The 25,350-nt window shown below is 44.0% G+C and overlaps 2 protein-coding genes across 5 annotated transcripts; both read right to left on the bottom strand.

The window, feature by feature from the left end:
- Positions 1 to 947: 947 nt before the first annotated feature.
- On the bottom strand, positions 948 to 25,017 carry LOC116780222 (serpin B6-like). 3 transcript variants are annotated; one of them, XM_032674843.1, is made up of 8 exons: positions 24,864 to 25,017; positions 5,662 to 5,766; positions 5,091 to 5,268; positions 3,931 to 4,068; positions 3,349 to 3,466; positions 2,977 to 3,119; positions 1,989 to 2,156; positions 948 to 1,553 (listed from the first exon to the last, which is right to left on the bottom strand). In XM_032674843.1, the coding sequence occupies exons 3-8, from the start codon at positions 5,256 to 5,258 to the stop codon at positions 1,149 to 1,151; spliced, it is 1,140 nt and encodes a 379-aa protein (XP_032530734.1). In that variant the 5' UTR covers positions 5,259 to 5,268; positions 5,662 to 5,766; positions 24,864 to 25,017; the 3' UTR covers positions 948 to 1,148. The 3 variants fall into 3 exon arrangements, with proteins under 3 accessions (XP_032530734.1, XP_032530728.1, XP_032530743.1); XM_032674837.1 differs by lacking the exon at positions 24,864 to 25,017 and adding an exon at positions 6,301 to 6,372 and having other exon boundaries at positions 5,091 to 5,266; positions 5,661 to 5,766; XM_032674852.1 differs by lacking the exon at positions 24,864 to 25,017 and adding an exon at positions 6,049 to 6,254.
- On the bottom strand, positions 7,500 to 23,820 carry LOC116780233 (serpin B6-like). 2 transcript variants are annotated; one of them, XM_032674874.1, is made up of 7 exons: positions 23,649 to 23,816; positions 22,475 to 22,612; positions 9,962 to 10,079; positions 9,590 to 9,732; positions 8,399 to 8,566; positions 7,898 to 7,966; positions 7,539 to 7,794 (listed from the first exon to the last, which is right to left on the bottom strand). In XM_032674874.1, the coding sequence occupies exons 1-7, from the start codon at positions 23,814 to 23,816 to the stop codon at positions 7,660 to 7,662; spliced, it is 939 nt and encodes a 312-aa protein (XP_032530765.1). In that variant the 3' UTR covers positions 7,539 to 7,659. The 2 variants fall into 2 exon arrangements, with proteins under 2 accessions (XP_032530756.1, XP_032530765.1); XM_032674865.1 differs by having other exon boundaries at positions 7,500 to 7,966; positions 23,649 to 23,820.
- Positions 25,018 to 25,350: the final 333 nt, after the last annotated feature.

Genomic DNA, 25,350 nt, shown 5'->3' with positions numbered 1-25,350 from the left:
TGCTTTTACTTTCTTCATCTGAGACAGCTGGGTTACTGTGCACTGAATTAAGGGTAGGGCCATCTAGCACCTTTTGGATGACGACCATCAAGCCTTGATTTGAAGCTGTGCACAAAAACAAAAGGCAGCGTTGCACTCCTGCCCAGAAACAACCAATTGCTTAGGGAACCCTTTGCCGGAAAGCCTTGCAAGGCTAACCCCTTCACTTCATGGCAACCCAATTAAGCAGCTCAGGTTTCAAAATCCAGAAAATCTCATGTTTAACACTGAATATGAAACAAGCTACATAGAAGCTAGTAATACTATAAAGGAAGAACTGGGGGTTTTTAATACATAAAACTGATTTTTAAAAATGCACAGTTTATGGTTAAAAAAAGAAACAGAGTCCTACAGTGCTTTTATTATTTCAGGAACAGAAAGCGCAAAACACAGCTCTGTGTCAGGAAACTGTTTCAGCTCTATCATTGGTTTTATATCATTAAACTACATTCTTTGTTAAAGGACTAGAACCAGGAGAAATGAAATAAACCCAGGTGTACTATGGTGATGAAACAAAGGTTCTCCCCACAAACACCCCCATAGGACACCTGGGACAAAAACATACTTTCATTCCATTCCTGCCCAAGTCCTTGTCCAGTTAGTAGACAAAAAAACCCCATCTAGGCAGGGTGCTCAGCAACACCTGGAACAGGCTGCCAAAGACTCCTTTCAGCTCTAGGGAATGGATCAAGGCACTAAAGGGATGAGACTGGAAGAAGAAAGGGGAGTGCAGCTAAAAAGGTGCTCCAGCCTTGTCAGAAGCAAAAGTAACTTCTGCTCTCTCACGGGCTGTCAGTGCCCGACTCGGCCTCATGGACACTAAAAGTCAAGTCAAGGACAGGAGAAGCCTTTGCTGAGCAAGTGGGATGTTATTTCTGTCAGCAAGAATTTGGAGACCTCTGCACACAGGTGCACAGGGAGAGAGGTGTTTTACACAGCGCTTGCTGTGGAGCTCTAAGCAGCTCTGTTACTCTTGCCAAGCCCCAGATCAAGACCACAGAAGAGGGTTCAGGCACAGCTCAAAGAGGCAATTAGTGCAAAAGGAGTCACCCTATTCTAGAGAATTCTTTAATCTGTAATGGCCCCTTTCCTGCCAAGACAACTCCTCTTCAGGGAGAGCAAAACCTGCCACAGAACAAAATGCTGGAAGATTTGTTGTGCCGGATGAAGAAGAGGAAGGGATGATCAGCAGTGAAATCTGGAACGATCATTGCACAGCAGTTCACCAGTATTGCCGCTGTGGCAGCAGCTGCTTCAGTGCCTTCTTCGTTGACTTCCACAAAGGACTTGTGAACCACTTCAGAGAGCACCAGCTCATTGCCAGATGACATTCCCGAGAAGTCTGCCTTCCCCAAGTCAAATGCATCAGGCATTCCCATGCAGCTCAGAATGGGTTTCAGATCATAATTTTCTTCCAGCTTAAATCTGGGTAAAGACACCCTCACCTCTGTAGACTTCATCATTTCAGGACTGATCCAATCTATCAGCTTCTCATACGTAAGTTCTCTTTCCAGCTAAAAAAAAAATCCCAAATTTATGTAATTAATATGAGAAGAAAGTCAGTGTTACATGGCCAAACGTAGCAACTACTGTGTTTGTTTACACAGTACATAACATTTTTTGTTGGGGTTTTTTTACATTCTTACATATGAGAAACAAAGGCACAGAACTGCTGACATAGTCCCAAAGAAACAGATCCCAGTTCTTCTGTCTCAACCAAAGGTTCGTCCTTATGGTGACAGGATGATGAAAAAGCCTGCTCACAAGGCCCTTCACAGTCAGTGTTAGAAAACCTTATTAATAAACTCCTTCCCAGAGCACAAAATAGCCCAAACTTTTATTCCACCTCCACAACAGGAGAGATCCTACCCTTTCCTGTCTATGTGCTATACCAGACTTTCTTCCCGGGAAGGATACAGGCTGTCTTTGCATTCAGCTCAACAACTTACTCTTTCCAAGCCCGTGGATCCATCCTGGATTGCATCAGGGAGCAGGATGATCATGCTCACTTCATTACCAACATAGGGCAGCTCAAGGATTTTGGTCTGGAAGTCTCCAATATAGGTCATGTTAAATCTATCTGTCTTGAACATCATCTGCACAGGTTTGGTCTCATTCTAAAAATTTAGAGATGTCAACAGTTACTGCTGAGCTACTGTGCTGCTCTCAAAATACAGAGCAGGCAGCCAGTTATTCAGGGCTTTTGAGAATTTGACCAAAGGGAACTAACCACACACACCGGAGTACAGCCCCACCACGGCCTTTTCTAAAGCAAGAGGTAAAACCCATCAATACGCAGTAGCACTGCACAATATTCCATCACAAATCAAAAGGCAGATTATTCACCAGCACTACATCCTGTTGCTATTGCATCTTGAAACCTGGCCCTAGCTTTGCACTGGTCCAAAGACAAGAAAACAGAACTGTGTCTCTGGATACTCTGCCAGCTTTTTCAACACATTTCAACAGTGAGAGGGCAAGGTCCCCAAAACCAAGTCAGTCCAGCACACTCTGAAGGGCTGCAGTTGGTAGTACAGGGTGAGCAGTAACATTCCCTGCTGAAAAAGTGGTATTAATCATTTCAAACATTCTTGGATATGTTTCACCACTGGGGGAGGGACACTTCCAAGTCAGCCAGGAGGGCTTCTGTTTTGCATAATGATTCTTTGAAGCAAGTGAGTTAAGGAAGGCATGTTAGCAGTTCTCGTTCCTGACACTGGAGGCCAACCCAGAGGTGCAGGAGATCCTGAGGGGCAGCCATGGCCTGTTCATGACAGTAGCCAAGCCCTCCTCACTAGCCCTGATCTGCTTCTAAAAGCAAGACAGTAAAACACCTACAGCCTAACCAAGGTCACCCTGCTTGAATGTTTTTTCTTCAGAATGCTATGTGTTCATTTCAGATTAACAGCATATTCCCATCATTTCAGCACATCATACCTTGTTAATGTGAAATGGCCTTTCTGCGGTTCTCTCTTTGTTGAAATGCTTTTCCCACTTGCCTTTGAAATAGATGGCATTCACCAACACAAGTCTGGTCAGGGAATCAAGAAGCCCCTCCGCCAACAGGTTCTGAATTTTACCTTTATGATACAGACAAACAACAGTTAAGAGTTGGACACATATCTAATTATTATCCAGTAGACTATCAACTCTGCAATTAAGACACAAGAGAGAAGAGAATTATGTACCACACAGAGCAGGAGCTCAACAGTTGGGTTGTTTTAATTCACAACCTTATATCCTGAAATAGCTCTTTACCCAAGCCATGGCCACCAGGAAATACAACAGGGCCCTTTGCAAAGCACTCACCTTCAGTCCTTTCCTCTACCCAGCCATTGATTTGTTTTCTGGAATCCTCCCAAGCGTTCATGAAGTCAGTCGCTTCCAGTCCAGCGTGGTAGGATTTCTGACTCGACTCTAGAAAGGACTAACAGGGACATGCTCAACAGATTTGCAGCAAGACATCTGACTCTCATTCGGACACGGATGATTCTTAAACACACCAAGAAAATCTGCCTACTTTCCTCCCCCAGCTTCACATAGAACAGTTAAAGTTCTGGCTGACACTTATAAGATTTATACAAACTATTTGAACTAGGAATTGTCTCCTGTATGGTTTCAGGTCAAATGGCTTGAAAAGTGGTAGTGGATCACAGAACCCTAGAGATGGAGAGACTGATGGATTTTACCCGACTTTGCAACATTCAGGGTATCTGAAAGGGAATTCGCCAGCAAATTCAGATAACCAGGTTCTGGCATCATCTACTGCATTGCTAGTCCTCAGCTCAGAAAATTTGGAAAGCAGAGCCCAAAGCCTGCCTTTGACCTCCAAACCAAACAGATAAAAAGTACATTATACTAAGAAATACCACACATTTAATGGTTACTTACTGAGAGAAACTCAAACGTCTTTTCCCCATAAAGCCGGTTTGCAGTTCTCAGGATGTATTTGGCGTTTGGATCGTTAATTTCAGAGAGAAGGGATTGATACCCATTGTGAGCATCCTCAGCTTTGTTCAGAGAAAGCACCTGCACAAAGACAAACATCCTCAACATGCCTTCTCGAAACAATGCACAGCTTCAACACAATGACTTTTAGTTTTAAATTACTTCTACGTTAAACACTGTGACTTGAAGCCAAAAGATTTTTCTTCACATCTGGAGCTTATCATACAAGGCACATAAGATGCACCCAGCCAGATGTTGTCTAAGTAATAAATTAGGGAGCACAAGACTCAGCAATACTGATTTTCCTTCCATCAAGCCAAGCACTGGAGGATCACAGAATGGCTGAGGTGGGAAGGGACCTTAAGAGACCGGGGTACAACAACCTGCCCAAGCAGGGACATCTACAGCCAGCAGCTCAGGACTGTGTCCAGATGGACTTTGAATAACAACAGTATGAAAAAAATTTGATTTTGGAGTAAATTTAATAGATTTAAATGGTACCAAAACAGGATATTATACTCCTCTTCCGCTTTGCAAAAAGGGCAAACATCATAACACAAATGATTGACTGCTCATTTCATGCTGTCATTTGCATATGTTAACATATGCCAAGGGTATTTGCAAACTGAGCAAGATTTAAAAAAAAAATTAAACCAAGGTGCAGTTACCACTTTGACATGCAGACAGCATGGATTTCTTTTTTCTATGTGCCTGGATTCATTTTGAAAACATGTGTCATCTGATCTTAAGTGCAAACAAGAAAACAGAAGAAACTATTACACATAGCTAGAGATTTATCCAACCAACAAATAAAACCCCAAAGACCTCTGAATTAAATTTGGAAAGCAGATCTGTCTGCGTGAAAAAAATAAAAAAAACTACCCACAACAAAACCTTGAAACCTTGAAATTTCTACTAAACAAAGCTGCCCCTATAAAAGCAATGAAAACAGGTTGTCCTCACACACACACCCCCCCCTCCCAAAGGAAGATCTCTGCTCTCTCAGACCAGGATGACAACCCTAGTTTAGCAGAAGTGCACGTCACAAACTATAAGACACATTTGTTGATCACATTCAATCCAATAAGTCTGTTTTCACCTACCTTTGTTATCTGAGCTTCCGTGTTACCTTTTGAACCCAGCAAAATCATAGACAAAGCAGAAGAAATACTAAAAGGGGAAAAGATTAGATTCTGACCACTTTTCTTCTCACACAGCTTTATTAAGAGGTCCAGGGCAAAAGTGGTATTTGCTGCACACAGGCTTTCCATGGTTTCAAACCTGGCAGAGAAAACACAGAACAAGAATGGATCAAATTTATCTGAACACAAAAAACCTGCTTCTGTCTTTCACATTTCCCAGCATAAACTAGCCAGCAAATGTCAGCAACAGGCTAGAAAACTATCCCCTGAATGGAAAACTGATTTGGTGGCACAAGCACCTTAAACCCCATACAACTCTCTTGACTTATTTTAGGGATTTACTGTCTGCTTTTCTATTTCAATCCCATACCTACGTATTATTACATCTTTTGAGATGATCAGGCACAACAGGATTCTGTTCAGAACTCACTGAAAGAAAGCTCTCTTGACCTCACAAAGAAAATAATTTGCCTTTATACAAACACCAGACCAAAAATTTAGACATCAGAACCGCCAAATTACAAACTCTTACCTTCTCTAAGTCTACAGATCTTAAGCTGTACCTTCAGCTTACTCCTACGTGTGCACACTGTGCTTTAAACAGCTGGGCTGGGAGAAGTCAGCAGAATGACTTGTCCTACAAGAAACAAAAACATTGTCACTGGAATATTCTCTTACAAAAACAAGCAAAAAACCACCCCAGTCACATTGAAATACCGTATTTTTTCCCCACATAAACTATATATCCCAATCCTACTTATCTGACTCACTTAATGGCATTATTTAAAAGAATTCCTTGCCTTCGAACTTGAAATTGGAAGCATGTGTATTGGCAGGTCTGCAGGTTAAAGTTGTTCAGCTTCCCAGGCCCAGCACACCCCACACATCTCACTCCCGCACCTTTCCCCCTGCTTCTTACACCACAACTGTCCAATTTGGCTGCATCCTTTCAGACCGTTTCAAACTCCTACGTGGAGGCGTTTGCACCAGAACGTGGGGATTTCCAGGACAGCCTTCCTACAGCAATTGCAAAATATCATTGTCGGCTCCCTCCCACAGAGGGATAACCGCCCGGCAGCTTTGCAATCTTCTTCGAGCAAAGAAAAACCACCGCCACCTTCCCGCCCCCAAATCCAACCCCATAGCCGAAAGCGCACTTTGATTTACTTACAGCACCCGAGCAAGCCTTTCACCCAAACCATCCAGCTGACGGCCTCCACCCACCCTGCCCGAGAACCGCCCCGATTTTGCGCGAAGACGAAAACTTTCCGCATTTCTTCCCGTTACCGCCCCGTTGCCCGAGGACGCCCCGGGGCGGGGGTAGGGGCGGAGACCTGCGGAAGGCTGCGGAGCCCCGGCGCAGCCGAGCTCACTTGCCCGCATCCCTGCCCGGCCGGCGGGAGCGGCCACAACCGCGGACACACCGCCCGGGTGGGGCGGGGCAGGGCAGCCACACAGAATCCAGGGCTGCTCTGTCCACAATCGTTCTCTTCCTATGACAGAGTTAAAAATGGATGTATAAGTTAGGGTAGAAAAAAAAGGAACAGAGTCCCACAGCGCTCGTGGCTTTTTTTATTATTTCAGGAACAGGAACTCCAAAACACAAACACAGCCCTGTGTTAAGAAAGGTCTTTCAGCTGTGTCTTTGGCATTATACAGTTCAGCTATGATGTTTAAGAAACTATGAATAGGATAAATATATAACCATAGCAAAAACGTTAAAGCTTTGTCATGCAAATATTGCATAGGCACCATATGCTCTTTTGTTACATTCTTTGTTAAAGGACTAGAACCAGGAGAAAGGTAAACCCAGGAGTCCTGTGGTGATGAAACAAAGGTTCTCACCCCACAAACACCCCCTAAGGACATCTGGGACATAAACATACTTTCAATCCCATTCCTGCCTAAGTCCTTGTCCAGTTAGTAGACAAAAAAAAACCCATCTTGGCAGGGTGCTCAGCAACACCTGGAACAGGCTGCCAAAGACTCCCTTCAGCTCTAGGGAATGGATCAAGGCACTAAAGGGATGAGACTGGAAGAAGAAAGGGGAGTGCAGCTAAAAAGGTGCTCCAGCCTTGTCAGAAGCAAAAGTAACTTCTGCTCTCTCACGGGCTGTCAGTGCCCGACTCGGCCTCATGGACACTAAAAGTCAAGTCAAGGACAGGAGAAGCCTTCGTTGAGCAAGTGGGATGTTACTTCTGTCAGCAAGAACTTGGAGACCTCTGCACACAGGTGCACAGGGAGAGAGGTGTTTTACACAGCACTTGCTGTGGAGCTCTAAGCAGCTCTGTTACTCTTGCCAAGCCCCAGATCAAGACCACAAGAGAGGGTTCAGGCACAGCTCAAAAAAACAATTAGTGCAAAAGGAGTCACTCTATTCTAGAGAATTCTTTATTGTGTAATGGCCCCTTTCCTGCCAAGACAACTCCTCTTCAGGGAGAGCAAAACCTGCCACAGAACAAAATGCTGGAAGATTTGTTGTGCCGGATGAAGAAGAGGAAGGGATGATCAGCAGTGAAATCTGGAATGATCATTGCAGAGCCACCCAAGATCCGTCCAACCGTGGCAGCAGCTGCTTCAGTGCCTTCTTCGTTGACTTCCACAAAGGACTTGTGAACCACTTCAGAGAGCACCAGCTCATTGCCAGGTGACATTCCCGAGAAGTCTGCCTTCCCCAAGTCAAATGCATCAGGCATTCCCATGCGGCTCAGAATGGGTTTCAGATCATAATCTTCTTCCAGTTTAAATCTGGGTAAAGACACCCTCACCTTTGTAGACTTCATCATTTCAGGACTGATCCAATCTATCAGCTTCTCATACGTAAGTTCTCTTTCCAGCTAAAAAAAAAATCCCAAATTTACGTAATTAATATGAGAAGAAAGTCAGTGTTACATGGCCAAACGTAGCAACTACTGTTTGTTTACACAGTACATAACATGTTTTCTTGGGGTTTTTTACATTCTTACATATGAGAAACAAAGGCACAGAACTGCTGACATAGTCCCAAAGAAACAGATCCCAGTTCTTCTGTCTCAACCAAAGGTTCGTCCTTATGGTGACAGGATGATGAAAAAGCCTGCTCACAAGGCCCTTCACAGTCAGTGTTAGAAAACCTTATTAATAAACTCCTTCCCAGAGCACAAAATAGCCCAAACTTTTATTCCACCTCCACAACAGGAGAGATCCTACCCTTTCCTGTCTATGTGCTGTACCAGACTTCCTTTCCTGGAAGGATACAGGCTGTCTTTGCATTCAGCTCAACAACTTACTCTTTCCAAGCCCGTGGATCCATCCTGGATTGCATCAGGGAGCAGGATGATCATGCTCACTTCATTACCAACATAGGGCAGCTCAAGGATTTTGGTCTGGAAGTCTCCAATATAGGTCATGTTAAATCTATCTGTCTTGAACATCATCTGCACAGGTTTGGTCTCATTCTAAAAATTTAGAGATGTCAACAGTTAGTGCTGAGCTACTGTGATGGACTCAAAATACAGAACAGGCAGCCAGTTACTCAGAGCTTTTTAGAATTTGACCAAAGAGAACTAATCACACACCACGGAGTACAGCCCCACCACGGCCTTTTCTAAAGCAAGAGGTAAAACCCATCAATATGCAGTAGCACTGCACAATATTCCATCACAAATCAAAAGGCAGATTATTCACCAGCACTACATCCTGTTGCTGTTGCATCTTGAAACCTGGCCCTAGCTTTGCATTGGTCCAAAGACGAGAAAACAGAACTGTGTCTCTGGATACTCTGCCAGCTTTTTCAACACATTTCAACAGTGAGAGGGCAAGGTCCCCAAAACCAGTCCAGCACTCTCTGAAGGGCTGCAGTAGGTAGTATGGGGTGAGCAGTAACATTCCCTGTTGAAAAAGTGGTATTAACCATTTCAAACATTCTTGGATATTTTTCACCACTGGGGGAGGGACACTTCCAAGTCAGCCAGGAGGGCTTCTGTTCTACATCATGCTTCTTTGAAGCAGGTGAGTTAAGGAAGGCATGTTAGCAGTTCTTGTTCCTGACACCGGAGGCCAACCCAGAGGTGCAGGGGATCCTGAGGGGCAGCCATGGCCTGTTCATGACAGTAGCCAAGCCTTCCTCACTAGCCCTGATCTGCTTCTAAAAGCAAGACAGTATAAACACAGAGGTCTTCACAGGAGATTTTTCTCCCATTTCTTTTGGATCACTTCACTGGTAGAAATGCAGCAAAAAAGCATTGACTGAAGAAGACTTACATCCACAAGTTTTTGCACCTGTCTTTGTGTTCAACTTGCTAGTAATTATGGGAAACTTTACAGAAACTCAACAAAGATAGCATCCATAGGAAAGGGAGGGGGCATAAGGTATTTCATACAGCCTAACCAAGGATACCCTGCTTGAATGTTTTTTCTTCAGAATGCTATGTGTTCATTTCAGATTAACAGCATATTCCCATCATTTCAGCACATCATACCTTGTTAATGTGAAATGGCCTTTCTGCAGTTCCCTCTTTGTTGAATGGCTTTTCCCACTTGCCTTTGAAATAGATGGCATTCACCAACACAAGTCTGGTCAGGGAATTAAGAACCCCCTCCGCCAACAGGTTCTGAATTTTACCTTTATGATACAGACAAACAACAGTTAAGAGTTGGACACATATCTAATTATTATCCAGTAGACTATCAACTCTGCAATTAAGACACAAGAGAGAAGAGAATTATGTACCACACAGAGCAGGAGCTCAACAGTTGGGTTGTTTTAATTCACAACCTTATATCCTGAAATAGCTCTTTACCCAAGCCATGGCCACCAGGAAATACAACAGAGCCCTTTGCAAAGCACTCACCTTCAGTCCTTTCCTCTACCCAGCCATTGATTTGTTTTCTGGAATCCTCCCAAGCGTTCATGAAGTCAGTCGCTTCCAGTCCAGCGTGGTAGGATTTCTGACTCGACTCTAGAAAGGACTAACAGGGACATGCTCAACAGATTTGCAGCAAGACATCTGACTCTCATTCGGACACGGATGATTCTTAAACACACCAAGAAAATCTGCCTACTTTCCTCCCCCAGCTTCACATAGAACAGTTAAAGTTCTGGCTGACACTTATAAGATTTATACAAACTATTTGAACTAGGAATTGTCTCCTGTATGGTTTCAGGTCAAATGGCTTATTTACTGTGTAACAAACCTCTATGTAACTTCACTGACAAATGAAGTGGCTGCTGTTTTCGTGGGGTTTTCTCCATGGTTCAGCGAGAGAACATATGATTTTCTAAGCTCCTCTCTCCATAAATTTAATTGTTACACTTCCCAGACTAATGGAAAACTTTTAGTTCAGTTGAGAAATTAATCTTTCAGAGAGAGGATAAATCATCCCTTCTGTCTGATTTAATATACTTATGGCTTTATTACACAGAGGCAATGTTTGAGACTACAGTCTGGGTAGTTTTTATCTACTAGACAAATGAAACAATAGCACTCTTCATAAAAGAAACACTGGAAATGACACCCAGAGGAAAAAAAAGAGAGCCTTACATGTTCTTGCACCTAGGGAAGCATTGAAAGAAACATGTAGAACACAGTATCGATTATCCTTATTCAGATCTTCTGATAAGGAAAATCTTAAAAGTCCTCTATTGTTCTCACAATGCTATCTGGATCACTTACCTAGGAGACAAAAACTACAAAATACTGCCCATGCTGAAGAGCAGTAACAACTCTTTTTTTTGGTCATAATATTTCCACACAATGAAGGAAAAAGAAATACATCAAACATGTGTCCCACAGCCAAAAGTGGTAGTGGATCACAGAACCCTAGAGATGGAGAGACTGATGGATTTTACCCGACTTTGCAACATTCAGGGTATCTGAAAGGGAATTCGCCAGCAAATTCAGATACCAGGTGTAGAGGGCTGGCTAGCAAGACAGGGACATATGGATATAGCTAAAGCTATGGATGAGCTGTTAGAGTATAGAACACGGCCTGTCTAGGCCCGTGAGAAGATCTGAGATAACGAGGTTACAGTGCCCTTGTACATGTTAGTTGGTTGGTAAACAGGACACTGTGATTAGCAAAACAAAAAGCAACTGAAAGCCACCTGTGTCAACAAAGGAAGGGAGTAAGAGACAGAATTAACATCTAAGTGTCAACAATGTTAGGGAGTAAGGAATGAGGTCAACATTTAAGCAGAACCAATGATGAGCTTAGCTTTTGCAATATGTATGAGCTAATTATAAAGTGTATATTAAGCTGTTAGTAGTGATCAAAAAACGAAGTTTGCTTGATTCTCATATTGAGCGTCTCATTCTTCCCTCGTCACGACAGATGGCGCCCGAACAGGGACTAAGTTAAATCTGCAGTCCCAGGGAGCTAAGTTAAATCTGCGCTCCCCAAAACCTGAAGAGGAGCTAAGTTAAATCTGCACTCCCCGAAACCTGAACAGGAGCTAAGTTAAATCTGCGCTCCCCAAAGCCGTGGTCTGACGTAGTAGCCGGTCGGTCTTGAAGCAGCACAAGAGGCAAAAGAGCTGGACTCCATGCCCCAGGCGACCTTACAGAAAAGTCCTGGCCAACAACACCGCCGACGTCTTGTAAAGGGCTGCAACAGCGCGCTAAAGATTTATAGGTATGGAAAGACAAGCGGTACTTTCATTACTCCAGTGCTTTTTAGAAAAGCGGGGAGTTAAGGGTTTAGATTTAAAGAAAGAATTACCAGGATTGCTTGCAGCGGGGGTTGCTAAAGGTTGTTTTGCGGACCCTAATACAGTTTTTGATGAAGGGGAATGGAGACGTTATGGGGATAAGTATCGATGGGGAGGCATGAACATAATGCTCACAGGCCATTATGGTCGGCATATGTCAATTTATTATTTAAATCAGTTAACTTTTATACAGCTTAGTTTGCTCAGGGTACATGTTCATAACAAGATGATTGGATAGCTCAGTCTGTGCACGCGTCTCATGTCCCCAGTTCATTGGACCTGTTGTTCTGTCCACACGACCTGAAATCATCCTTGGCATAGAAACCTCTTTCTAATTAACCTGCTTTTAGGGTTTTACTAAATTTGCAGGTGTTTCATTATCTTCAGTTTCTCAAGGTTTTGTTTCTATAAACATATTATGTTCTCAAACCTTATAATTAGACACACAGCTAACAAGTATAAGCATCACATATTTTCACACAGTCTATAAGTATAAACAATACAGCTTGTCACTTCCATGGCAAGCAAGGCCTACAGAGTGCAGGAAAATTGTTCATTCTCTCTGTCCCGGCAACAATTCCCCAGTTCTGCTTTGAACAATTTTTTCTGCACTCCTGCAACATTCTTCATCATACCTATAACATATTAACAAACACAATTACGTATAATAATACCACTACCATTAACAAACTTAACAACCTATTGATCTCAAAGTTTGTGCTCTTAACTCTGTGCTTAAAGATGTTTCTAAATATAGAACTTATTCTTGAAAGCTTTTATTCAATCTAAAAACACTTCTGCAAATGGAACTTCATTCAGCTTAGGGTTATGTGTGTTCTGTTTTTATTTAAGGTGTTTGTGTCAAAGTTGTTTGTGTATTTGTTCATATATTCACACACATACATGCAAACGCTTTCATTCATTCACTTTCACACGGTGGCCACCATCAAACAAACTTTCACACAGACATACTTTTGAAATTCATGTCACTGTGTTTTATGAACTAAGAAACCATAATTATTCTCTAGTACCTTATAATGTCAAAGTTTCTCAACCAAACAGATAAAATTAACCAGATAGATAAACTTTCCCTTACCAATACTTAATGAGTAATCTAAAGGTCATACAATACATTATACTTAAATTCTTACCCTCTATAACTTATATACCTCTTAACTTCTAAAATTATGTGCCTTAAGAGTATTGAAAAATTGTGCTCATAATACTAAAAAATTGTGCTGTAATAATATTGAAGAGACTGTTAGCTGCAACAACTTCTGGTGTCACAGTCACCTGCAGGAACAACATCAACCTTGTTCTAAAGAACCAGCTTCTTAGCAAGGCTTCATCCATCATGCAGATAACCAGAGAACACCTGTGTGCAAAAGACTTAAACACATGAAACACTTTTGCAGGTCAATAGAGGAGAACTGATATCCTTCTTTCCCCGTTTTCGCTTTGCAAAAGTGTGTTAAGAATTCTTGAATTATCAATATCTTTACTTAATCAAGGAACAGTACAGACTCTTACAGACTTCAGTGTTTCCAGTTTATACAAGCATTCTTGCTACTAGAATCTCAGATAAAGTTTAAAGAGCTAAAAAAAAGATCATTATTATTGAAGATAATACTTATTCTTAAAATGCTGTAACACAAATGAAGTATAATCTGTTCTCAACCCATACTGAATAATTATAGATGTAGTTTCTTTTAGCATCTTCTAATTTAGTGCTTAATAACTTCTATTGTCTCCCGCATCTGTTATAACTGGAAATGTGTTAGGAGTTAACAACTAAAGTTTTTATTATAGCATCTCACAGAATCTCTTTCTATCTCTGCTCCAGACTTTTCACTTTCGCCAGCCTCTGATCTTTCAAACAGCAGATTTACAGATCTTTCCAGCACGGTCCCACCCTCCTCCTCCCTCCCTGAAATAGAGTTTGTGAGGAGGTGGTGGAAGCGACAGAAAAAAAAAGGGGTTTGGGGAAACCTGCCTGCATGGGGGTACAGGGAGCTGGCAAGAGGGGTTTTGTCGCTTTAACTTCTGTACTGCCACAGATGTCTGCAAAACTTTTCTTGCAGCTGCACTCGGGTCTTTTCTCTCTGTCTGTTCTCGTAGTCCGATGTCGAATCGGGAACAGGGGGGCAGACGGCAGCAGCGGTAGACAGGGCGGCACGGGAGTGGGCCGGTTCGTGGTTCCTTCCCCCCTCCCCGCTTCTTCTTCCCGAGACTGTCTCTTGCCGGGTTCGGCGGGTCGGGGTCGGTGTCGCGCGGTGATGATGTCGATCAGGGTGCGACGGTGGTCGGTCAGCGCTCGCAGATGGGCAAGCGGCTCCTGGCCAGGGTGGCGCCGGAGGGGCTCCGTCAGTTCGGGACTCTCGGCCGGGGCTCGGCGCGGGCGGGGGAGCAGTGGGGGGAGCGGCTCCACGCAGCAGCAGGACCGTGCCGGGCACGGCTTTAGGCGGCGGCGCGGCAGCAACTTTAGAAGCAGCGGCAGGAAAAGCGGCGGCGGGCGGGGTGGTGGAGAGCTCACCGCGAGGGAAGGCACAGCTGGCAGTGGCCTCCCTAACGTTCTGCACTTTGGAATTCTCCGGGGCTGAGGATGAACTGCTCTTGGGGCCGCTGGCTGACGGTTGGGCAGAAGCCTGCACTTTGAAACTCGCCGGCAGCACAATCGTTGACAAAATGAATAAAAGCTGATAAAATGACTCGCTTTCTTTGCTTTCAGTTTCGCTGCTTGCTAATGCAGCATAGGCTAAAGCTGTAACTTGCCTCTCAGTCCTTAGAAATTGCTCTGTTTCAGTCAGCAGTTGCCACAATGTAAAATAACGAGTTGCTTCGTCAAATTTTTTGTGATTTTTTCCCTTAACAGTTCCTTAATAGCATCCCAAATGGATACCTCAAAGGCAGCTTTAACTGTGGGGATTAGTAACTCTTTAAGAACTTTTTCATCATAATTAGAATCTCTCTCAGAGAGAATAAAATAAAGGAGCGTTTGCACTGCCTCTTTCTGCAGACCCCGATTCTCCTTTCTTCAGCCGACTTACCGGATCAGGGCAAGATTTCTTTTTCACCATGCGCATGGCTTTCTTTCGTAGCGCCGGGGGTCACGCTACCTGTAAACGGCTGCTTCTCCCACGTCCTTCTATTCGCCTTACGTCCCTCAGAACTCGACGAAGAGGATGTCCCGTCCCGTTTCGGGCACCAGTTATCGATGGGGAGGCATGAACATAATGCTCACAGGCCATTATGGTCGGCATATGTCAATTTATTATTTAAATCAGTTAACTTTTATACAGCTTAGTTTGCTCAGGGTACATGTTCATAACAAGATGATTGGATAGCTCAGTCTGTGCACGCGTCTCATGTCCCCAGTTCATTGGACCTGTTGTTCTGTCCACACGACCTGAAATCATCCTTGGCATAGAAACCTCTTTCTAATTAATCTGCTTTTAGGGTTTTACTAAATTTGCAGGTGTTTCATTATCTTCAGTTTCTCAAGGTTTTGTTTCTATAAACATATTATGTTCTCAAACCTTATAATTAGACACACAGCTAACAAGTATAAGCATCACATATTTTCACACAGTCTATAAGTATAAACAATACAGCTTGTCACTTCCATGGCAAGCAAGGCCTACAGAGTGCAGGAAAATTGTTCATTCTCTCTGTCCCGGCAACAGATAAGTTATGGGAGGATTCATTAAATGATGATAAGGTAGCCAAGAAATTAGGCAAGCAGTGGCGGGTTGTTATTAACACTTTACAACAACATAAAGCCGAGCAGCAAGCTGCTCGAGCCGCTGCGCAGCGCTTGGGCGATACCAGCAGTTCTCCTGCTGCTGAGTCTCCGTGCCCGCTCCCCCCCTCGACTAATGTTATACATATTCCACCTGAGTCTCAAACGCAGACTTTTATTACTCCTACTGCCCCTTTACCAGAGTTCCCCAGCCTGTCAGATGTCCCGGACCCTCCCGAACCCCGGCAGATCCCATCTGACGGGGCTGATTTACTTCCCTTACCCAATGAGTCAGGTACTGTCGCAACAGAGTGACGGAAGCTGTGGCAAAGTATTGCTGCAGACGCTTTACAAGCGGGGGATAAAGAAGCAGCAGAAGCTTTAACCAGTGCCTTTCCTGTGGTTTATGCTCCGGCAGCACGGGGTGGGATGATGGCGACTATTACTACCCTTGACTGGAAATTGTTGTCGCAATTGCGTTCCACTGTTAATGAGAGCGGAATTCAGGGTGAGCCTACCCGACAAATGTTAAATTATATCTGGGGAGGCAACTTGCTTTTGCCAGGAGATATTAGAAGCATTATGAAGTTAATTCTTTTCCAACATCAGCAAATGTTACATAATGCACATTGGCAGGCATGTTGTCAGGAATCCGTAGCTGTTCAAAGACAAGCGGCTGACCCTTTGCACGGGGTTACAATAGATGAATTAATGGGCGTAGGGCAGTACACTAGAACAGAAGCGCAAGCGTTATTGGGACCAGATAAGATCAGGGAATCTATCCGCTTAGCCCGTCTTGCTCTGGATAAGATCAGAGCTCCCGGGGGAGTTCCGTCGTATATGGGAATCAAGCAGGGAAGGGATGAACCTTTTGGGTCGTTTATAGACAGAGTCGCTAATGCTATTCAGTCAGCAGGGGTTCCTGAATATATGCATGGAGCCTTGTTAAAACAATGTGCGCTGCAGAACTGTAATTCCACAGCTCGCAGTGTTATTGTCATGCTCCTGGGGAATTGGTCAATTGAGGAGCTGTTAAAGCGAATGGCACAAATACCTCAGGGGCCCAATGCTATGCTAGTGGAAGCGATTAAGGAACTGCGTGAGGGTTTAAAGGAGCAAGCTAAGGCTACTAACTCTCAGGTATTAGCCGCGCTTGCACCCTTACAAGCTTCGGCCGGAACCGTGCAACGAAGCAAAACAACGAAACTACACTGTTTTCAATGCGGAGCTTTCAGCCACGTCCGAAGAGAATGTCGATCTGGTCCAGTATGGTGTTCACGTTGTCGGCAGGATACACATGCCACCACTGTATGCCAGCGCGGGACGGGAAACAGGAAAGCCAGCGCGAAGGGGCCCCGCGCCAAGACACAAATGATGGCTCCAGACGCTCACAGCTTCCCAGCTCAGACTTCACACTGCATCCCGCCACCAGAGGGAGTCTCGGACTGGATTTCGCAACAGCAATAGACTGCACCCTTATAGATCAACGCCCGCAAAGAATACCAACAGGAGTGCATAGACCAGTATTGATTAACGGCAAACCAGTGGGGGCTTTGTTAATAGGTCGGTCCTCGTCCACAATGGCTGGATTAAGTGTCTTAGTGGGACTGATTGATGCTGACTACACTGGAGAAATATCGATTATGGTTAATACATTGTTTCCACTTTTGCATATACCTGCTTGATCTCGCATCGCATAATTGATACCACTTCCTCAAATCATTTCTGAACTGTCGGATAAGCCCGAACGAGGAGATCAAAGCTTTGGATCCACTGGTGTATCAGCTCTTCTAACAATAGACTTAGCCAGACGACCACAAAAAGCCATTCAGATGCAATGGGACTTACAAACTGTACATTTAGTTGCCTTATTGGATTTGGGAGCTGATGTCAGCATTATTGCAGCTCACAAGTGGCCCACATCACGGCCCTTGGTGAATACAGGAGCAACAGTTGCAGGAGTGGGTGGTCTTACTCTGGCAAAAAGATCCCCTCCAATAACTATCATCATAGATGGAGTGACTGTGAACTGCACTGTGTCTGTTCTCCCCCTACCTGATGGAGTGCAAGCACTAATAGGGAGAGACGTTCTTGCTCAGATGGGGATGGTTCTGACTAATGAAACAAGACCCCCTTTAGCATGACGGCCATTGCCTGGACTTTCCCAATCCCTCTCCAATGGAAAACAGAAACACCAGTGTGGGTAGAGCAATGGCCCTTAAAAAGGGAAAGTCTGTTACAAGCACATGCATTAGTGTCAGAACAATTACAGCAGGGACATTTGCGTTTATCAACGAGTCCTTGGAATACTCCTATCTTTGTAATCAAGAAAAAATCTGGAAAGTACAGGCTTCTACATGATCTACGTGCAGTAAATGCCCAGATGCATACTATTGGGGGCATTACAACCAGGACTACCGAACCCAGCTATGCTCCCACAGAATTGGTTCCTGTTAATAATTGATCTTAAGGACTGTTTCTTCACTCATTGCATGAGCAAGATCGACAGCGTTTTGCATTCACTGTCCCTGCTATAAGCAAAGAGGGACCAGCGCAGCGTTTTGAATGGACAGTGTTGCCTCAAGGGATGAAGAATTCTCCCACGCTTTGTCAGCTTTACGTGGATGCTGCATTACAGCCAATTAGAAAATCGTGGCCCTCTACAGTGATCTATCACTACATGGATGATTTACTGTTTGCTCAGTCTACTAATTTTACAGAAAATCAAAAACAGCAGTTAGTTAACCAGTTGCAGCAACAAGGCTTAGTTATAGCCACTGAGAAAATTCAAGAATCCAGTCCCCGGCATTATTTAGGCTGGCAAATCACAGACTCTGTCATTCGGCCTCAGAAGTTATCTATCAATATAGAGATTGCCACCTTGCACGATGCTCAAAGACTCTTAGGAGATTTACAGTGGCTACGTCCAGTAGTAGGAATACCCAACGAATGGCTGGAACCCCTCAGACCGCTCTTAAAAGGCACAGACCCTTCAGCAGCAGTAACTGTCACCCCAGAACAGCGGAACATCTTACATCAGATCACAGCCAGCATTGCTAATCATGTTACACACCGACGGATAGAAGGCGTACCTGTCAACCTTACCATTCTGGCAGGAGAGAGACATTTAATGGGAGCCCTTACACAGCAAAGAATAAAAACGGGGGTGAATCAGAAGCGATTTGCAGCATCAACAGAAGAGCAACAAACTGTGTTGGAGTGGCTGACAATGTCCTTACAACCACGCAGAACAATTCAGGAAAAAATTCGGACATTAGCAGACCTTATAAAAAAGGGTCGGAGCCGGATTGTGCAAGCAACAGGGTCAGAGCCATATGAAATACAAGTGCCAATAAAACAAGAGGACTTAGACTGGTATCTAGTCCATTCTCCTGAACTACAAGGAGCACTACTTGAGACTGACGCCACTATTATTATCCACCCTTTGCGGTCAACGACGTTGGCCTGGATGGCTAATCAGGCATGGCTGCGAGTTCCAAAGCGATCCGCAACACCACTCCAGGATGCAGTCACAGTATTTACTGACGCTGGAAAAAGATTGCAGCGTGCAGTAGCCACCTGGAAACAAGAAGGGTGGTGGCATCAACATTTCCTGAATGCTCAGTCAGAAGATTCCTTACAAGCACTAGAACTCACAGCTGTTGTATGGGCATTGTCTCATTGGTTAGATCATGCACTTAATGTAATTACGGACTCAATGTATGTTGCAGGAGTAGCTAATCGAATTGAAGACGCTAGCATTAGAGAAGTTAAGAACGCCAGACTCATGCAACTCTTACAGCAACTCCACAAAGCAATTGCTTATCGGTCAGCTAAATACGCTGTGCTGCACATCAGAAGCCATCAATGGGACTTAGGGTTGGGAGAAGGAAATGCCAGAGCAGATCATTTAGTGACAACAGTAATAGAAGCCCCTATATCTCCCTTCCTTAGAGCATGTGAGGCTCATGCCATATATCATCAAAATGCGAAAGGCCTTAGTCATTCATATGGACTATCAGTCGAGGATGCCAGAGCAATAGTGAAAGCATGCCCTATTTGTAGTCACCAAAACAAAGGAGTGGGCCTTGGAGTGGGAGTCAATCCCAAAGGACTAAAAGCTAACGAGCTGTGGCAAATAGATGTCACACATGTTCCTGTTTTTGGTCGTCTGAAATACGTGCATGTATCGATAGATACTTACAGTCATTTCGTATGGGCCACGCTGCAGCCTGGAGAAAAGGTTCAAGATGTAAAACGACATTTGACAGATTGTTTTGCCGTCATGGGAGTCCCTAAAACGCTGAAGACAGATAATGGATCTGCCTATGTTAGCAGGACTCTAGGACAATTTTTGCAACAATGGGACATAAAACATGTTACGGGCATAGCTCATTCGCCTACTGGACAAGTTATAGTGGAGCGAATAAATGGAACAATTAAAATCTACCTTGAAAAATACAAGGACATCAGGGATGCTCGAGAGCGAGTTAGCAAAGCCCTTTTTGTGCTTAATCATTTATGTATTTTTGGAAATGATTCAGTGCCTCCTATCATTAAACATTATCAGAAAGAACAGGTGTCGAAAGGACCATCTATGATGGTTCATTATCGAGACCCCAAAACTGGAACGTGGGAAGGTCCAGCAGAAGTCATCTTTATAGGCCGAGGTTATTTCTGTGTGTCTACTTCTACAGGTACCTTGTGGGTTCCCAGTCGCTGGGTCAAGCCAGCGGTTGTGGGCCCTGGAGGACGAGCTGAAGAGACATCTACAGTGCCTGCAGCTTCACCTGACCTTGGACCACCACCTCCAACCTCTCCAGCGCCTGATTCCCTTGCACCTGCGGACATGGGAGACACTGGAACAGCATCCTGATTGAACTGAGTGACTGCACACCTTTAAACTGCAAGGCCCAGCTGGCACAAACTGCCTAGCCTGTACACAAAGGAACTGTAGAGCCTGGGTGAAACAGTAGAACATCATATAATTGCATGAAAACGGTGGGAGGTGCTGTATAACAGCACGAAGATACTCGCCCAGTCTCGATCAACTGTTTTTATATATTAATGTAGCTAAGATGCTAAGAATAAGTTTTCTTCTTTTCATGGGCACGATTGCCGGTGTTAAAACTCTTCACACCATTGATCCTCAGAAAAACATGTGGGTTACTTGGGCACTTGTTTATTTGGCATGCCTTTTAGTTCAGTATATAGGTTGAACTTAGTGTTTACTGGTTGGGTTTCATCGTCGTGTGAGAGTGAAACAGTTATTTCTAATGCATCTGTCTGCCTCATAAAGGCTCTCAACACCTCTTTGCCCTGGGATCCCCAAGAGTTAGATTTAATGGGATCACTGTCTGTACGTAACACAAGTGATAATGGAACTCAAACCTGTTTCATGTTAGGATTATTTCAATCTGGGTTAAGTGTTTATCAAAGCCACGACTTGTCCAGCTGGACTAATGTCACTTCAAATACTCCAGGGTTTAATTACAAAAATGCAGGAGACTATTGTGGTACTAATAATAGTAACAACCAAGGCCTTGGAGCATATGGAGCATATGGAGCTGAAGTAAGGCCTTCCTCTCTGGGCATTTGGGTTAACAACACTGCATGCGCTTTTCCACCAGGTGTGTTTCTTATTTGTGGTGACAGAGCTTGGCCTGGCATACCTGTACGTGCCTTCGGGGGGCCCTGTTATATAGGGTCACTTACACTGTTATCCCCATCCTTTTTACAACTTGTTAATTTGACTTCCTCACGCAGGTAAAAGAGGAGCCTAAACCGACTTTCCTCAAGCTGTGATGACAAAGTTGAACTATGGGGTAAAACAGCTGCTGCTTTTGGATCCATTATCCCAGGGATAGGCACGGCACAAGCGCTAACATCTGTTCGCAAACTTGCATGCTGGGCTGTGAAGCAATCAAATATAACCACCCGAATAATAGCAGAGCTTGCACAAGACGTTAATAGTTTACATCATGCTGTATTACAAAATCGAGCTGCTACTGATTTTCTGTTGTTAGCACAAGGCCACGGCTGTAAGGACTTTGATGGTATGTGTTGTTTTAATCTTTCAGACCATAGTAACTCCATACACAAACAACTATAGTGGTTAACAGAACACACAAAGAAAGTGACAGTAGCAACTAGTCCAATAGACTCGTGGCTTCAATCTATTTTTGGTTCTACGACTGAATGGGTTTTAGGTTTTGTTCAGGAAAGCCTACGATGGTTATTAACAATTGTTGTAATTTTAGTAATAGTTCGTATTGCTTTTTCTTGTATTGTTAAACGTGTAAGTGCTATGACAGAGAAAGTATTGTTGGCCTCAAATAAAAACAGGGGTATTGTAGAGGGCTGGCTAGCAAGACAGGGACATATGGATATAGCTAAAGCTATGGATGAGCTGTTAGAGTATAGAACACGGCCTGTCTAGGCCCGTGAGAAGATCTGAGATAACGAGGTTACAGTGCCCTTGTACATGTTAGTTGGCTGGTAAACAGGACACTGTGATTAGCAAAACAAAAAGCAACTGAAAGCCACCTGTGTCAACAAAGGAAGGGAGTAAGAGACAGAATTAACATCTAAGTGTCAACAATGTTAGGGAGTAAGGAATGAGGTCAACATTTAAGCAGAACCAATGATGAGCTGGGTTTTGCAATATGTACGAGCTAATTATAAAGTGTATATTAAGTTGTTAGTAGTGATCAATAAACGAAGTTTGCTTGATTCTCATATTGAGCTTCTCATTCTTCCCTCGTCACGACAACCAGGTTCTGGCATCATCTACTGCATTGCTAGTCCTCAGCTCAGAAAATTTGGAAAGCAGAGCCCAAAGCCTGCCTTTGACCTCCAAACCAAACAGATAAAAAGTACATTATACTAAGAAATACCACACATTTAATGGTTACTTACTGAGAGAAACTCAAACGTCTTTTCCCCATAAAGCCGGTTTGCAGTTCTCAGGATGTATTTGGCGTTTGGATCGTTAATTTCAGAGAGAAGGGATTGATACCCATTGTGAGCATCCTCAGCTTTGTTCAGAGAAAGCACCTGCACAAAGACAAACATCCTCAACATGCCTTCTCGAACACACCTGCTTCAGCACAATGACTTTCAGTTTTAAATGACTTTTAGGTTAAACACTGTGACTTGAAGCCAAAAGATTTTTCATCCCACCTCCCATCTGGAGCTTATCATACAAGGCACATAAGATGCACCCAGCCAGATGTTGTCTAAGTAATAAATTAGGGAGCACAAGACTCAGCAATACTGATTTTCCTTCCATCAAGCCAAGCACTGGAGGATCACAGAATGGCTGAGGTGGGAAGGGACCTCAAGAGACCGGGGTACAACAACCTGCCCAAGCAGGGACATCTACAGCCAGCAGCTCAGGACTGTGTCCAGATGGACTTTGAATAACAACAGCATGAAAAAAATTTGATTTTGGAGTAAATTTAATAGATTTAAATGGTAGCAAAACAGGATATTATATTCCTCTTCCGCTTTGCAAAAAGGGCAAACATCATAACACAAATGATTGACTGTTCATTTCATGCTGTCATTTGCATATATTAAACATATGCCAAGGGGTATTTGCAAACTGAGCAAGATTTAAAAAAAACCTAAAAACTAAACCAAGGTGCAGTTACCACTTTGACATGCAGACAGCATGGATTTCTTTTTTTTATGTGCCTGGATTCATTTTGAAAACATGTGTCATCTGATCTTAAGTGCAAACAAGAAAACAGAAGAAACTATTACACATAGCTAGAGATTTATCCAACCAACAAATAAAACCCCAAAGACCTCTGAATTAAATTTGGAAAGCAGATCCGTCTGTGTGAAAAAAAATCAAAAAGCCTCACCCACAACAAAACCTTGATACCTTTCAATTTCTACTTAACAAAGCTGCCCCTATAAAAGCAATGAAAACAGGTTGTCCTCACACACACACACACCCCTCCCAAAGGAAGATCTCTGCTCTCTCAGACCAGGATGACAACCCTAGTTTAGCAGAAGTGCACGTCACAAACTATAAGACACATCTGTTGATCACATTCAATCCAATAAGTCTATTTTCACCTACCTTTGTTATCTGAGCTTCCGTGTTACCTTTTGAACCCAGCAAAATCATAGACAAAGCAGAAGAAATACTAAAAGGGGAAAAGAATAGATTCTGACCACTTTTCTTCTCACACAGCTTTATTAAGAGGTCCAGGGCAAAAATGATATTTGCTGCACACAGGCTTTCCATGGTTTCAAACCTGGCAGAGAAAACACAGAACAAGAATGGATCAAATTTATCTGAACACAAAAAACCTGCTTCTGTCTTTCACATTTCCCAGCATAAACTAGCCAGCAAATGTCAGCAACAGGCTAGAAAACTATCCCCTGAAGGGAAAACTGATTTGGTGGCACAAGCACCTTAAACCCCATACAACTCTCTTGACTTATTTTAGGGATTTACTGTCTGCTTTTGTATTTCAATCCCATACCTACGTATTATTACATCTTTTGAGATGATCAGGCACAACAGGATTCTGTTCAGAACTCACTGAAAGAAAGCTCTCTTGACCTCACAAAGAAAATAATTTGCCTTTATACAAACACCAGACCAAAAATTTAGACATCAGAACCGCCAAATTACAAACTCTTACCTTCTCTAAGTCTACAGATCCTGAACTGTACCTTCAGCTTACTCCTACGTGTGCACTCCTACGTGTGTTTTAAACAGCTGGGCTGGGAGAAGTCAGCAGAATAACCTGTCCTACAAGAAACAAAAACATTGTCACTGGAATATTCTCCTACAAAAACAAGCAAAAAACCACCCCAGTCACATTGAAATACCGTATTTTTTCCCCACATAAACTATATATCCCAATCCTACTTATCTGACTCACTTAATGGCATTATTTAAAAGAATTCCTTGCCTTCGAACTTGAAATTGGAAGCATGTGTATTGGCAGGTCTGCAGGTTAAAGTTGTTCAGCTTCCCAGGCCCAGCACACCCCACACATCTCACTCCCGCACCTTTCCCCCTGCTTCTTACACCACAACTGTCCAATTTGGCTGCATCCTTTCAGACCGTTTCAAACTCCTACGTGGAGGCGTTTGCACCAGAACGTGGGGATTTCCAGGACAGCCTTCCTACAGCAATTGCAAAATATCATTGTCGGCTCCCTCCCACAGAGGGATAACCGCCCGGCAGCTTTGCAATCTTCTTCGAGCAAAGAAAAACCACCGCCACCTTCCCGCCCCCAAATCCAACCCCATAGCCGAAAGCGCACTTTGATTTACTTACAGCACCCGAGCAAGCCTTTCACCCAAACCATCCAGCTGACGGCCTCCACCCCACCCTGCCCGAGAACCGCCCCGATTTTGCGCGAAGACGAAAACTTTCCGCATTTCTTCCCGTTACCGCCCCGTTGCCCGAGGACGCCCCGGGGCGGGGGTAGGGGCGGAGACCTGCGGAAGGCTGCGGAGCCCCGGCGCAGCCGAGCTCACTTGCCCGCATCCCTGCCCGGCCGGCGGGAGCGGCCACAACCGCGGCCACACCGCCCGGGTGGGGCGGGGACCCAGGGGCGGGGCAGGGCAGCCACACAGAACCCAGGGCTGCTCTGTCCACAATCGCTCTCTTCCTACGACAGAGTTAAAAATGGATGTATAAGTTAGGGCTGAAAAAAAGGAACAGAGTCCCACAGCGCTCGTGGCTTTTTTTATTATTTCAGGAACAGGAACTCCAAAACACAAACACAGCCCTGTGTTAAGAAAGGTCTTTCAGCTGTGTC

Source organism: Chiroxiphia lanceolata, chromosome 1, assembly GCF_009829145.1.
Source record: "Chiroxiphia lanceolata isolate bChiLan1 chromosome 1, bChiLan1.pri, whole genome shotgun sequence".
Classification (NCBI taxonomy): domain Eukaryota; kingdom Metazoa; phylum Chordata; class Aves; order Passeriformes; family Pipridae; genus Chiroxiphia; species Chiroxiphia lanceolata.
This window is presented reverse-complemented; position numbering and strand designations above follow the sequence as displayed.